At 54.5% G+C, this 13,539-nt stretch overlaps 1 protein-coding gene across 1 annotated transcript in view; it reads left to right on the top strand.

Moving 5' to 3' along the window:
- The window catches only part of RHPN1 (rhophilin Rho GTPase binding protein 1), a 32,481-nt gene extending 22,192 nt beyond the window's left edge, over nt 1-10,289 (top strand). The window contains exons 10-15 of the mRNA XM_019472823.1: nt 1,770-1,889; nt 4,136-4,330; nt 4,622-4,698; nt 5,965-6,111; nt 7,729-7,887; nt 8,224-10,289. Of these exons, the coding sequence (XP_019328368.1) occupies nt 1,770-1,889; nt 4,136-4,330; nt 4,622-4,698; nt 5,965-6,111; nt 7,729-7,887; nt 8,224-8,418 (893 nt within the window). The 3' untranslated portion in view covers nt 8,419-10,289. The remainder of the gene's footprint in view (nt 1-1,769; nt 1,890-4,135; nt 4,331-4,621; nt 4,699-5,964; nt 6,112-7,728; nt 7,888-8,223) is intronic.
- Nucleotides 10,290-13,539: the final 3,250 nt, after the last annotated feature.

Here is a 13,539-nt window from a genome sequence, read left to right as displayed (position 1 = left end):
AAAGGGGGGGGGGGGTCAGCTGCCTGCTGACCACACGTGTGCTGGTGTCCTCAGCCGGGCAGCCTCCAGAGATGCCCTGGTCCATGTGGCAGGCCAGCTGGGGGCTTCAAAAAATAAAAACAAAACCAAAAAAACCTCGGATTTAATTGCCAGCCTCATGGCTGGCTGCCCTGGGCATCCCAGGGTGGTGGGGTGCTGGCAGGAGGGTACGTGTGGCTGTGCCGGAGCCGGGCTGACGTGGCTCCATGGAGCCAGCTGGAGCGTGGACGTAGGATGCGACCTGTGATCTCCATCTGTGCCATCACTGACAGCCGTGCAAGCAATTTCGGGTCAGGCAGAGGATCTGGGGGCAGGCAGCCGATGCATGCTGTGACCTGTGGTGCCGACCCGTCACTTGGTGGGGTGGCTGAGGACAGGCTGGGGGACTTCTTGCAGTTGCTGTGCCGGTGACTGCTGCCAAAAGCAGTGCTGTGTCGGTGACGGCGATGGCTGCCAGACTGTCCCAGCATCCTCCCCCGTTCCGGAGCCTGCCCAAAATCTTGCTGCCGGGCTTGTGCCGTGTGGGCGTTGCAGAAGCAGCATTGAGCAAGGAGAGCTGCTGGGGCAGAGACGGGAGAGAGCGGGGTACCGTGGGGCTGGAGCAGCTTAAAGACAGAAACGGCAGAGGGTGGTGATGGGGCCGGGTTTGCATGGGGTTATAAGGGACAGGGCAAACCTTTCCCCTAAAATTTTGAGGCTGTTTGCCTGGCCCAATGACCTTAAGTGCTGGGGGAAAGACAAATCTGCAGGAGATGCCTAATTTGGGTGTTTGGGGATTTTTTTTCTCCATCCAGAGCATGCTGTTGAGATCTCAGGCGCACGGTTGCTGCCTCTCCCTGACCCCCTTGTTCAGAATAACAAATCTTTTGCTCCCCTAACCAGCCGGTAATAAACTCCTTATGTTGCAGTTTAATTCCCCAGGGATGCTGGCACGGAGAGGGTTGGCATGGGGAGAGCCAGCTCTGGAGCTGCCGGTTCCCTATGCTGGGGGTGCTCACCAGGCTTTGGGACCTCCTAACATTCAGACCGGCAAGTCCACAAGGCTCCCTGGAGGCCCTCTGGGTTCCTTCTTATCGCACCCTGTGCCCAGGCGAGGAAGCTGCCATCCAACCCTGAGCTCCCTGTGAGCCAAAGAGGATTAGGAACAGCTTTGGCTGGAAATAAGGGTGTAAAAATCATGCGTACGGAACCCAGCGTGGTGCTTGGAGCACCTGTGCAAGCTCTATCCATCTCGGTTTCTCCATCAAAGGACCCCCTTGGTTGCACTGCATGCTCTCTGCCCGTGCAGGGGTCCCGGGCTCAGCTCCCAAATTACACTTTAATCTGCCCAGCTCTTGTGCTTTAGTTGTTGTTTGTCTTGGCTCCATGTCACTAACCTCCAAGTGGGGAAAACCCAGGGCTCTTGATTTCCAATCTTGCTTCCAGACCGGAGCAAAGGAGGGAAGGAGGCAAAAGAGCCGGATACTTGTGCTGCGCACAGGACAAACCCTGCACTTGGCTTCAAAGCCTGGTGCAGCCTTGACTGTGATAACTCATCCCTCTCCCCATCAGTGATGTCTTGGTGGTTGTTGCAGGCTGGGTGAGAGGAAGCTGCTGCTGAAGTTATCAGGGCCACATGAGCATGGATGTGGCTTCCTGGTCCCCTTGTCCCCACCACCACAGGGGTCCAGGTGGCTGAGCAGCACCCTGACTTCTCTCCAAGCCCACCCGCACCCAATTTTTTCACGCAGCGGCAACTGATGCTGAGCTGCCGGAGCAGGAGAAGGCTTTTATCCAGTTCCACGTCACCATGCCAGAGGGACCCTCGCTCCGCGTCCTGCTGCAGGACCCCGAGGAGAGGAGGAAGCTGGGTAAGTGCATCCATGGGGGCAAAGCCCTCCGTTCTTGTGATGAAACCTCGATGCACGGGCAGTGAGCTCCATCGTAACCCTACCTGGGTAGGCATGGTCTCTACAAAGGAATGTGATGAGCTGTTGGGGGATGTCTCTGTGCAAAGACACCTTTTTTTTTGGGGGGGGGGGATTTCTTTGAAAAGAGCCTCTCCTGGGAAGGCAGGAAAGTGTCACAGTTCCCTGTCAGGGTGTTGAGGACCAACTCACGGTGCTTGCACCAACCTGTCCAGCTGAGTTTGCCAGTAAAACCTCGAACACCGAGGTGTCCTGAGCCAGGTAACGTCACCCAACGCAGCATGGAGAAATCCGTAGGGACACAGAGATCCTGGAAGCTCCTTGGCTTGGGCTTGCTGCTGACTTGGCTTGATGACAAGAAGACACAGCAGATGCCAGGGGGTGTAGCTGCATCAAAAAGCTTGGGAGACGAGAGCTTCCTCCCATGCGGATTTTCAGCTTCAGGGGAAAAACAAAGCGTTGCTTATTCAGCTGAAGTTGTGTTTTGGCAGCCCCTCCCCAACAAGGCTGCAACAAGAGCAAGCTCAGCGCCCCGATTTTGGGGTGTCGTCTCCGGTTTGCCTCCCCCACGAGCTGCCTCCTGGTGCTCTTTCCCCTCGTGGCGCACGTATGGAAGGAGACAGGTCCCACCAGGAATGAGTTCGTCACGTCGCCAGCCTCAGCAAAGTCCTACCGGCTGCTCGGCCAGATTTCGCTGCTGGGGATGGAGGTGGAGGACGTGCATGAGGAGACTTCTTAAATCACCCCCAAAACCAGAGCGTTACGGTAACACCACCCCGACACCCTCAGCTTGCTGCCATCTGGTTTCCCGATTTGCATCAACCCACCTTCCTGGGGGGAAGGGGCTCCGTTCAAAGTCTGCTGGTGAAAAATGAACGTGCAGATGCCAGCCTCAGCTCTGGTTTTGGTTTACAGGAAGGGGAGAAACTTGCAGCATTAAAACCATCTCCCTGAAAGGATTTTTTTTTTTTCCCTTTCCCTTGTCTTCTAGTATTATAACATAATGTTTTATCAAAAATGGTATATTCCACCATCTTCAATAGAGTGGTGCCAAAAGCTTGCACAGCTTCCATGCTCGACCTCTATTTCCAGTGATGTCTTGAAAATAGGGGTTGATGATATTCAGTAAAACATAGTTGCTTTCTTGCCCATGGATGGGGCTGGCTGCGGGTGCTTTGATAAAATATGATTGATTGCATTTGATACAATTATTTTGGAGAGTCTCTTCCTTTCTGGTTTCCATCCAGCCTCAATAGATTTCCTCGATTGCGACTTTTCGGGGAGGGGAAAGCAGAGGTCTTCAGGCCGCTGGCTGTGGTCCTCATAAGTCTGGAGCAAACTCCAACCAACTCTCTGGGTTATGTTGCCACCGTGTGTCCTAAAACTGGAAATGCTACAGGCACACGTGTTTCTATGATACGTGTGTGTGTATATATATATCTCTACCTTTTTCGGTAGTTTAGCGTTGGATGCGGGTATCTCGGTTGCAGTCTCTTGCAAAGGAGATGTTTGCGTTGATACCCATGGGTCGTCGTGATTTCATCTCTTCTGGCCATTTTTCGGCCACTCCGTTTTCACGAGGGTGGAAGCACGTTGAAGGCAAGTTGAGAGGAGCAAAGCAGGAGCAGATGCCGAAGAGGGTGGAAAGCAGGACCTGCCGGGCAGGGAGAAGGCTTTGCTTAGCCTAGAAAAGAGGGAGATGTGTTCCATCTTCCCGAAGCTAAAAGGCTGTCACCAGGAGGATGGGGCTCGATTGTCCTCCGTGTCCCCCCCCACCCCGGGGGATGCAAGGCGATGGAGAGAAGTTAATTTGCGGAGGAGATTGAGGTTAAGTGTTAGGAGGGACTTCGGGGGCGGCGCAACGTGGTGGCGGCTCCTTCGCCGGTGGTTTTTGGGAACATCTGCCAGCTCTGCTGTCGGCGCCGGGGGAGTGAAGTAGGTCACCCTTCAAGGTCCCTTCCGAGCCCTACATCGGGGGCTCGAGCTGACGGCTGGGACCTACTCCATTTAGCGCACGTTGAACGCCTGGCAGGCTGCGAACGTGACTGGGCTGTCCCTGAGTCACGCCGGGTGACACAGCCGCGGAGGCTGCTGTCATCTGTGGGCAGCTGAGCGAGCGGAGAGGGAACGGCGGTGGCGGCGGGGCTGCTCCGCTCCGCTCGGGCTGCGATCTCTCTGCTCCCTTGCAGGCAAAGCTCATCTGAAGAAAGCCATCATGAAGCACGAGGAAGCCATGAGGATCCACGGCTTGTGTAAGATCCTGCGGAAGATGGATATCCTCCAGGAGGTCCTCTCCTTCGCCCACAAACGCTCGCTGAGCAAATATTCGGAAATCGACCACGAGGAGGACTTCTTCGAAACTGGAGATGCCCCGGACATTCACCGTAAGTGTTTTTTTGGGGGGTGCAGCTGGGGAGGGGATTTATGGCAGGTTACATGGGGTGGGCAAACTCCACGGTGAGTTTGTGGCATGTCGCTGTGGACCAGAGCTCCCTGCACGGCGGTGGAGCATCACGGGTGGGAGTGGGGGCTCCAGGCTGCGTGTCTGGCAGCTGCCTGAGCAGGTCCCAGCTCTTATGGGTCACACCATCCCTTCTCGGGGAGCACAATGTAGAGGCAGCAGCTGCCACAGCTACCTGACCCCGGCGTATTTGCTCTTCTCTCCCTACCACTAGCCAAAACGCACCAGAAACCAGAGATAAAATCCCCCAACTTCTCCCAGGTGAAGGTCACCGACCTCTTCCACAGGCTGGTACGTACGGCTACGGGATGGAGGTTGCCCCGAGGGAGCAGACATCTCCTCCTCCTCCCCTGCATGCTCTGCTTGCCTGGTTTCCTTCTCCCCGCAGCCCCTTCTCCCTCTCCCGGTGCAGCCGCTGCGCCCACGGGCGGCTTTCCAAGGAGGACGAGCCGCCTCCTCGCAGGCAGGGACCCGTGCAGGGAGGAGGGGCGGGGGGGCACAGATCTGTCTCTGCCAGACCTAAATGGGTCGCAAAGCTCCTCCGGTGCATGGGGGAGCGGGCACAGGCATTTTGGGTGGGCTTTACCCGAGAAGGACTGAAGGGACCCTTTAGAGGAAGCTTTTGGGGGGAGCAGAGCAGGATGGTGCCAGGTGGGAGGCACCAGGAAAATCCCATCGGACCTTTATCCCTACCTTCTTTAGGCTTACAGGGTCCCGGGGAGCAGGACTGAGCTTCGGGGCTGCTGTGGGACCTGGCTGTGTTGTCCCTGTCCCCCAGACGCCCCAAGGGCTGCGTGGCACCCCAGGGAGAGGCTGGACTTCTCTGCTTTTGGACAGCCCCAGGGCAGGCAGGTATATCCTGCTCCTGTGGGAATAGAAAAGTAGGAAAAAGGCAGGAAAAGAGGAAAGATTTGGGGGGGGGGAATCTGACCCTGAAGAGGTGACCTGTCCCACCGCCTCGCACCCTGCTGCTGGACCACCCCAGCCAGGCTGCCTCCCCCAGAGGCAGGCAGCGGTGAAAAACCTCAACCCCCATCGTCCCTCCTTGGTTGATGGTTGTTTTTTTTTGTCCTGAAGGGGGGAATTAAGGAGCCAGCTCTGCCCACCAGAGCTTTCTGTTTCATTTGCTTTGGGATTATAGCATCTAAACTGATGCCAGCTCGCTGACTGTGCCGAGACCTCCTCCTCCTCCTCCTGCCTCGCAGGAGCGGGGCAGTGCCGGCAGGATGTCCAGACCTAGGCTCTGGACAGAGGGTTGGACCAGAGACCTCCCGAGGTCCTTCCCAACCCACACGAGACTGCTGCTGCTGCTCAGAAAGCCAACATCTGACATGGGTTTTAAGCACCTCTAGCTTTATAGTGCATAAATCTGCATTTTTGGGCATGCAGGCAGGGTAAATCACTGGGTAGGCTCAAAATCACATCCTTAAAGAAATGCAAAAGACTGCTTTCTTGCTCTGCCTCATCCCCATCAGCGGGTGTTTTGCAAGGTTGCACATCCCCAGGGAGTTGTTCTTGCTCTGAAAGGCACTTTCCGTGTCTCTACCTTTACCCCAGGGGCCCCTTTCAGTTTTCTCGGCCAAAAACAAGTGGTACCCAGCGCGGAGAGTCCACCTGATGAGAGGAGAGAACGGTTTTGGGTTCACGCTGCGAGGAGACTCCCCCGTCCTCATTGCTGGTGTCATCCCGGGGGGCTGCGCTGCCGTGAGTACCCCAGGTTCTTGCTGTCCCCGTGGGGATGCTGGAAGTGAGGTGTCAGGGGTTGCCTCGAGGGGTGCCAGGTGGTTTTAGATCTGAACGCTCAGTTGGTAACTGCATTGGTGTGCTCAGGTGGAGATTCATCTCTGCCGGGGCTTGCAGATGGGTGTCAGGAAAGAATTGATTTTTTTGTTTGTTTTAGGAGACAGCTAAGGAAAAAATATGGAGGTTAGCTCCATTTTTAACTGCTGGCAGCCTCTCTTTGGCAAGCACCCAGCTCCCTTCTCCCCCATTTTGGGACGTGACAGTGGATGGAACAAGATGGCAAGTCTGAAACGCGAGTTATCTCAGTGAAAACTCACTGTTTGGGCTTTCTGATGTATCAGGGGCAACTTTGTTTTCCAGTAGAAGCTTGCTGGAGCATCCTTGTGGGACACCCTAAAGGTTTCCCTCCTCCCTCAGCACTGTTCAGCATCAACCCTGCCATCCAGAGCCCAGCATCTCTGTAACAACACGCTCCTTAGCAGCAGGATCGCATCCCTTTTTGGGAGACTAAAATCTTCTCAAAGACCATATATGGTCCATATCTGGACCACAGTTGTGCCCCCTGGGCTGCTAACATTCCTTGCACTCAGCTGGGGTGAGGTTGGTCTCCAGATAGACACCAGAATGCGGGTGTCCCTGTGTGGACAAGTTTTTAAACCTCCATTGCAGCTGGTCTGGCATGTCCTGGCTGGGTTGCTCCTAGCTATGATGCTGTCCCCACGGCCCCGAGCTGGCACGTGCTTTCCTTCAAGCATGTCAAGAGCCTTGCTGATGCCTTGATGGATGAAGGGTGTGCAAAGAACCTTGCTGAGCCTGCTGTTTTCTCAAGGATCAAGGCTTGCAGGCAATATTTTTTTTTTATTTATTTATTTTTTTTCTGGAGACCTGCAGCGTTTAACCGTTATCGAAGAGTCAGAGCTGGATGCACTTTTTGCAAGGCTGCAAAAAGTCACGGGGCTGGGAGTTTATAGCATGCTGGATGTCAAGCGTGGCCATCGCCAGCAGCTGCAAAAGAGGTCCTTAGTCTGTAGAGCATCCCACTTTTGCATGCACGCTGCAAAAGCAGACGTAAAATCTTTAGGATGATGAAGGCATCGGCTGTCTTGTGCTGCAGGGAGGGGGGAGACCCCAACCATCCCTGTGGCCCGTGCCTCCACAGGACTGGGACCTGTGGGGTGGAAACCAAGCAGACTTTGTGCAGCAGCATTCATGAGCTCAAACGCGTGCGTCTTCTTTCTTCCCCCGCAGGAAGCCGGACTGAAGGAGGGAGACTACATCATCTCGGTGAACGGCAAGGACTGCAAGTGGTCCAAGCATGCCGAGGTGGTGCAGCTGCTGAAGAGCACTGGGGAGGAGGGAGTGGAGATCACTGTGATAACCCTGCAGGGCTCAGAGGGACCAAAAGCTTTAGGATCATGAAGGCATCGGCTGTCTTGTGCTGCAGGTGGAGGGTGGACCCCAACCATCCCTGTGGCCCGTGCCTCCACAGGACTGGGACCTGTGGGGTGGAAACCAAGCAGACTTTGTGCAGCAGCATTCATGAGCTCAAACGCGTGCGTCTTCTTTCTTCCCCCGCAGGAAGCCGGACTGAAGGAGGGAGACTACATCATCTCGGTGAACGGCAAGGACTGCAAGTGGTCCAAGCATGCCGAGGTGGTGCAGCTGCTGAAGAGCACTGGGGAGGAGGGAGTGGAGATCACTGTGATAACCCTGCAGGGCTCAGAGGGACCAAAAGCCGTAAGTCACGTCCCAAGCCTTAGGTGGGAAACTGCAGGTCTTGGGGGGAAGAGACCGGCTGTGGTCTGCTTAAACGAGGCTCTGCGCTGTCTCTAGCGTGGCGGCTTTGTTTGCAGCTGGCTTAACAAATGTGAAGCAGGATTTCTAGGGACGGAAAGCTTTGCTCTTTCACCGTTAGCCTCGAGCCAGGCACCGAAGCAGGTGGCTCCACGGGGGGCAGAGGTTCCCCAGTGTCCTGCTCCTGGGATGGAGGTGCAGGGCTGAAGCCAGGCACTGCATTTGCAGCCCGGGTGCTGCCCTGGCTTCACGCCCCTCTCTGCTCCCCTTCCCAAACAGGCAGATAAGAAGGCGGCAGCGATGTCCTCGGGCAGCGGGATGCTGAAGAGCAACAAGGAGAACAGCCGAAAGAGCCTGATGAACAGCAAGAGCGCCAGCACGCTGCTGGTCTGGAGCAAGAAGAGCAAGCGGAGCAAGAAGAGCACCTACGGCGTCCCCTTCACTGCGGTGGGAGACAACGAAGCCATGTACTGAAGCGGCCACCGGGCTAGGTCGTGTCCCGTGAGCTCCGGGGCTGGCTGCCCGTGAACCCTCGCAAGCACCGGTGGCCTGTCTGGGCTGCGCTGGTGTCGGTGCTGCAAGGACCCCCCCGCCCTGGGGACGTGCCGCTGGTCGGATCCTCTCCGAAGAGGCGAGCGATGCACAGCACCGGACTCCTCCATCTCCCAGCTCCTGCGTTAAACGATCCTCAGCTAAACAATATGGGGAAACACTGTTTTATTCTTTATTTTTAATTTTCTTTTTTTTTTTTCCTCTTAAGGGGTCGGGGGGAGCTGTGCTTCGGTATAAAGCAGGGACTGGTTTGTGTCTTCTGCTCAATGCGAGGAGCAGCCAAACCAAGCCCCAGCCATTAAAGCAAAAGCTGTAACCTTCTTTAGCGTCTCCTAGGCTTTCTCTGCAAGGTAGAAGACGGCACCGCTGCTGCCGCTCGCCGAGAGCTGCCAGCGGAGCCGAATTGTTCAGCAGCTCCAGCTGGAGGTCACCTTCAACTACCCTTTTTCGGGAGAAGGGGATAGTGTGGGCATCGGTGACTCGTGGTGACCCCATCATGGGGTCCGGCGCAGACCTGCCCGGGCAGCACTGGGCTGTGCATCTCTGCCGCGGTACCAGTTAGGGATGTCCCAGTGAAACAGGTTGAAGTTAGGATGGGTTTGACCATTTTTTTTTTTTTTTTTTTAGTGCTTTTTGGGGTTTTTTTTAATGGACACCTAGGTTGGCCCAGCAAATACAGCCCAGCTGCACAGCCTGCTTCTTTGGAAGAAAAGGGAAAGACTTAACGTGCATTTGTTGTCTCACTCTTTTTTTAATCAGTAGAGGTGGATTGCCCTAAATATGTGAGTAGATTAATAGCTAAGAGCCTTGTTTTTTTTCTTGGTATGAGATTAAAATTCGAGGAAGATAGCTCCTCCAGATTATTAAACTACTAAATTTGTGCTAGTATTGGATCTTGCACACGTTGCTAATACCCTAACACTGTGCTGTCAGCATTCGTACCCGAGCTGGGCTGATGGATACATACATCTTGGTAATTGTACTGGAAATGCTGGGAGACTCCGAATACACGCTTAGATATATTGGCAAAATTTTCTCAATCCCATTTCTGCCTTGTGCATTATTTTTCTGAAGGCTAAAGAGCTGTCTGGTCTTCAGTGCTTGGATGATCTTGGTAGGTATAAAATACCCTTCAGAGATGCAATTGTATTTTTGTACTTTTTAAGTCGTGACAAATTTGTAGCGGTAGTTTAATGAAGTGAACGCGCGCTGGCAGCAGGATACCGTCGCGAGAGCATCTCTCTGGGGTTGTACCGTGACTTCTTCTAGGTGGCTCAATGCCCACGTGCCAAGCTTTTGGCCCCAGTTTTATTTAAGGAGAACTAAAGGAGGGGTTCTAGCTCTGCGTTATTGACCGAGAGGCCTCTCTGTAGACTGAGACATCATCAGACGGGATTACAGATCTGGCTGCCACCACGAGGCCATCTGGTGCAGTCAAGCTTTTCTACGTAAGCTTGCCAGCTGCTTGGCGCGGGAGTGGTAAGGAAGGGGGCAGGTTCACAGAAAAGGCCACCTTGCTGTTAAAGCATCCCGGCAGCATCTTCCCCCGATCCTAAATGTGTTGCCGACACGGACACCTCCAAGTTGGAGATGTATTTAAGAAGCATGCACAAGCGGCGAGCCCGCGCATCGCGTTTCCACCCGCACCACTCAACTCCTCCGTTGGCGTTGGTGGAGGTGTTGTGTTTTGTGCGAGTTGGATAATTTCCCTAACACCGGTGGTTTGGTTTTGTTTTTGTTTTTAATTTGTACATGGACTCTCACCTTTTATGGATTAAAAAGCACTGATTCGAGAACACTTCGTTGCGCTCATCTCTGTTGCAAATCACAGGTGGACTGGGTGCACCCAGCGCGAGGGGAACAAAGCCCCGGGTCAGGCTTGCAAATGGGTTGTTTTGGGATTGTTTTTACATAAATCTGGAGCTGTTGAGGTCGGGAGAGATCATTTGGCTCTGGTATCATAGAATCATAGAATCACTGAGGTTGGAAAAGACCTCTAAGATCATCGAGTCCAACCGTCGACCCAACACCACCATGTCCACTAAACCATGTCCCTAAGTGCCTCATCTACACGTCTTTTAAATACGTCCAGGGATGGTGACTCAACCACTTCCCTGGGCAGCCTGTTCCAATGTTTAACCACTCTGTCAGTAAAGACATTTTTCCTCTTGTCCAATCTAAACCTCCCCTGGCACAACTTGAGGCCGTTTCCTCTCGTCCTATCGCTAGTTACTTGGGAGAAGAGACCAACACCCACCTCGCTACAACCTCCTTTCAGGGAGTTGTAGAGAGCGATGAGGTCTCCCCTCAGCCTCCTTTTCTCCAGGCTGAACAACCCCAGCTCCCTCAGCCGCTCCTCATCAGACTTGTTCTCCAGACCCCTCACCAGCCTCGTTGCCCTTCTCTGGACACGCTCCAGCACCTCAACGTCCTTCTTGTAGTGAGGGGCCCAAAACTGAACACAGTATTCGAGGTGCGGCCTCACCAGTGCCGAGTACAGGGGCACGATCACTGCCCTACTCCTGCTGGCCACACTATTGCTGATGCAGGCCAGGATGCCATTGGCCTTCTTGGCCGCCTGGGCACACTGCCGGCTCATGTTCAGCCGGCTGTCGACCAGCACCCCCAGGTCCTTTTCCGCTAGGTATGACCTAATCCAAGGCAAACTGTGCTCCTAAGCATCCAGATCAGCCCAACAGCCCATGGTGAGACATCATCTCCATCTCCAGCGTGGTGTAATGGGAGCCAGTGGCTTTGGCGCATGAGTTATTTCATGGAAGTAATGCGGGAGGTGAGGATCGGAGCTCAGGCTGGATCCCATGGGGGCTTTTCTCCTGGAAAAGACCCGAAACCTTTCAAGAAAGTCATCTTTGCTTCACACAGCATGTTTTGATCTGTTGTTTTTGGGTTTCCAAAAAAGGGTTTCCAAGGGGGTTTTCCAACAAGGGTTTCTAGACCCCTTGTTTTTGGAAGGTATCACTCGTGCTGGAGGAGCTCATTAGTAGCTGGTAAACAGCAAAGCCTTGACACGGGACAGCCCCCCACCCCATTTTCCCTTGGGGGTCTCTCTTTCACTGGACCCCACCTCCCCGCCATCCAGACAAGTCCCTCGCTCAGGGATTGTGCACCCCACAGGAGGTTAAAGGACAGAGTACCTCCTCTTCAGAGACACAGGGGCGGGTTTAAACCCCCTTAGATGGGAATGAACCAGGGTCAGTGCTTTCAACTTTGGGTTAATACATAAAAGGGTGGCGGGGAGCCTCTTTTTCTCCTGTCTACCAAGCCAGGGTTAAAACGGCGTCTGACTTTCTTTTGACATATTTTTGTAATTTAAGGTGTTTCCCGTTTCATCAGACCTCCTGTACCCAACACCAACCTCCAAGCCCTACCAAGTGTTTTAAGCCACCCACTAGAAGTTCTGCTGCAGTAGATCCCTTTCCCACCTACGTTCAGTGGATGTGGGAAACTTGTGACTCCATAGCGGGGATCACCTCCCCCTCCGATGGCATGTTTTTAGATGAGATGTGTGCTCCATCAGCAAGAGCCCGGTGCTCCCTCCCTCTTTGCTGGGAGGCTATGGAGCTGGATCTCTCCATGCTTGTCTTCTCCATCTGGACCTGGAGGTGCAGGGGTCCTGTAGGATGCTGGTGGTGGGGGCCAACATGGGTAGAAAGCACAGGAGCCATTGCAAAAACAGCTTTACAGTAACCAAGAACTTGAGGTGTCTCCAACCTCTGTCCCTGTGGAGAGGAGCTCCGGGTGGGCTCGGGAGCTGAGATTGTGCATAGTGCTCCTTGGTCCAGGTGTCCTGGGCTGGGACTACTTAATGCAACTCTTGGGAGCATCTTATGACCAGAGAGGAGGTGCAAAGAGGGTTTCTTTTAATCCCTTGCTGATTTTCAGGGCCCTTGAGACAGAAAATGGTGGTGCCTGCCATCCTGGAAATCCCATCAGGGAGAACCCAGCAAACCCACAGGGGGGGGTTCCTGCCTTTGAGGTTGAATTTTCCTCCTCCCAGAGCTTCATGCTCAATAATAAAAATCTCCCAGCCTGTATATCAGCCCTTCCAGCATGGTGGGAAGGTGTTTTGATTTTCCCCTCCGTTAGGTACACAACGGCTCTCTTAATAGAAGAGAAGGTACCTGCAGTGTTGGGAGCCGCGGCCGTGCTCCTGCCTCCTCGCTTCGTGGCTCGTTGGCACCGTAACCCATAATGGCTCCTCTGGAGCTGTTGCTGGCTACAAATTAATGCTTCTGCCTGTCCCTGGGGACAACGGAAGGAAAGCAGCTACTTGGGCTGATGGCCTCCAGCCACGGCGTGGTTTGGTGCTGGGATACTGCAGCCGTGCAAGGTGCTCTCACTGCTTGCTACACTGAATTTGCAATTTGTTAGGGGGATCGGGCCCTTCAGCAGCACCTGGTGCTGCTTTCAAACAATCCTGGGCCAGGAGCAGATCAGTGGGGTCGTCTCGGGAGAAGGACGGGGCAGAGCAAGCTTTCTCCTGCTCCCAGGAAAGGGAGTGATGCTGTGCCTGCTTGGTCCCTTGTCCAGTGCTCACTCTGTCCCATGGAAGGTGTCACCCTCAGCCCCACGTCCCACCTTGCCCCTCCCGAGCACCCATGTGCTCGGTGCGGAGCGAGGTGCCCACAGCCATCCTCCTTTCCAGCCTGAGCCCACTGGAGGGCAGCAGCACCCTGTCCGATGCACCCGCTCCTAGCAGCACCCTGCGTCTGCCCAGCGAGGCTGGCACCCCTCAGCTCACGCTGCTACCCAAGGGTGAGTAGAGGTGTCCCTGGGGTGCTTTGGAGACCAGTGCATTGCAAAGCATGGCATAAAAAGCTGTTTTAAACTACATATCCTGCGAGGTCCTTATGGGGGAAGCGTGCAAGAAATAAAGCCAAGCATTGCGGTGCGGCATCCTCTGGGATAAAGCAACCTGAGCTCGCAGCAAGCTCCATCCAACCCATAAAGGAAGGGGTGAAATTTTGTGGGGAGCACTGGGAGCACCCATCCTGCTCCTGCAAGCTGGCCCTTGGGCCCCAC

The sequence above is a fragment of the Aptenodytes forsteri genome, unplaced genomic scaffold (assembly GCF_000699145.1).
Source record: "Aptenodytes forsteri isolate BGI_AS27 unplaced genomic scaffold, ASM69914v1 Scaffold260, whole genome shotgun sequence".
Lineage (NCBI taxonomy): Eukaryota > Metazoa > Chordata > Aves > Sphenisciformes > Spheniscidae > Aptenodytes > Aptenodytes forsteri.
The sequence above is the reverse complement of the archived record's forward strand: the minus strand, read 5'-3'. Positions and strand labels throughout refer to the sequence as shown.